Source organism: Monodon monoceros, unplaced genomic scaffold (genome assembly GCF_005190385.1).
Source record: "Monodon monoceros isolate NGI ecotype Baffin Bay Population unplaced genomic scaffold, NGI_Narwhal_1 Super_Scaffold_22, whole genome shotgun sequence".
In the NCBI taxonomy this organism is placed as follows: domain Eukaryota; kingdom Metazoa; phylum Chordata; class Mammalia; order Artiodactyla; family Monodontidae; genus Monodon; species Monodon monoceros.
This window is the reverse complement of record NW_021703779.1, coordinates 117,195,355-117,196,320: the sequence shown is the minus strand read 5'-3', so window position 1 is coordinate 117,196,320 and position 966 is coordinate 117,195,355. Positions and strand designations below refer to the sequence as shown.

General features: G+C 65.5%; 1 protein-coding gene across 1 annotated transcript in view; it reads left to right on the top strand.

Moving 5' to 3' along the window:
• The window catches only part of SOX3 (SRY-box 3), a 1,720-nt gene extending 1,375 nt beyond the window's left edge, over positions 1-345 (top strand). The window contains 1 exon segment of the mRNA XM_029240918.1: positions 1-345. This exon segment is cut by the window's left edge and continues 27 nt beyond it. Within this exon segment, the coding sequence (XP_029096751.1) occupies positions 1-345 (345 nt within the window).
• The last annotated feature ends 621 nt before the right edge of the window (positions 346-966 follow it).

Sequence of the window (966 nt, the reverse complement as noted above, 5' to 3'; positions counted from 1 at the left end):
GGCTACGGGGGCATGGCGCCCTCCGCCGCCGCCGCCGCCGCCGCCGCCTACGGGCAGCAGCCAGCCACGGCCGCCGCCGCCGCGGCCGCCGCCGCCATGAGCCTGGGCCCCATGGGCACGGTGGTGAAGACCGAGCCCAGCTCGCCGCCGCCCGCCATCGCGTCGCACTCGCAGCGCGCGTGCCTCGGCGACCTGCGCGACATGATCAGCATGTACCTGCCGCCCGGCGGGGACGCGGCTGACGCCGCCTCGCCGCTGCCGGGCGGCCGCCTGCACAGCGTGCACCAGCACTACCAGGGCGCCGGGACTGCCGTCAACGGAACGGTGCCGCTGACCCACATCTGAGCACCGGCCTGCGCTCGCCGCTCCTCCGCCCCACCCCGCCCCGCACCCCCGAGTTGGGACGCCTTGTTGTTTAGCTTTGCTTGCCTGGGACTGTTGCCTTGTACCGATGATGGGGAGGACAGAAAGTTTTGCTATAGCTGTCGGGTTTTGTACAAAAGCAAAAAGGAGTCCGGAGCGGCGGAAATGGGACTTTCTCGAGCTCGCCTGCCCCTCTCCGCTGCCCTCCCTCCCCTTTTGTAGGCTGGGAATCGCTGTGTTGTTTGCAAAGAAAAAGCAGCACCCCCCCCCCCCTCCTCCTGGGTTCCTGGGTTTTTCTGTTGCATTTGAAAATGTTGTTTCGTTAGTTTGCTGTTAGCCGAGGAGTGAGTGGATGGGAGAAACATACTCTCGGGTGAGGCTAGCCTGAGAACTGCAACGCCTCCTCCCCCAGTAGCGTTGCATCTGTTTTCCTCGTGGGCTTTGCGGGGGGTGGGGGGCGGGGCGCTGACCGCTTGGAGCGGCGCGGCAGCCAAAGCAGATGTTAATTTATAGCCAGGTGTGCGTGTGTCTCCCGCCTCGCCGCCCCTGGCCGCGGGACAGCTTCTGTCCAGTCAGCATTTAGGCTACTGAGTTGGTGATTTC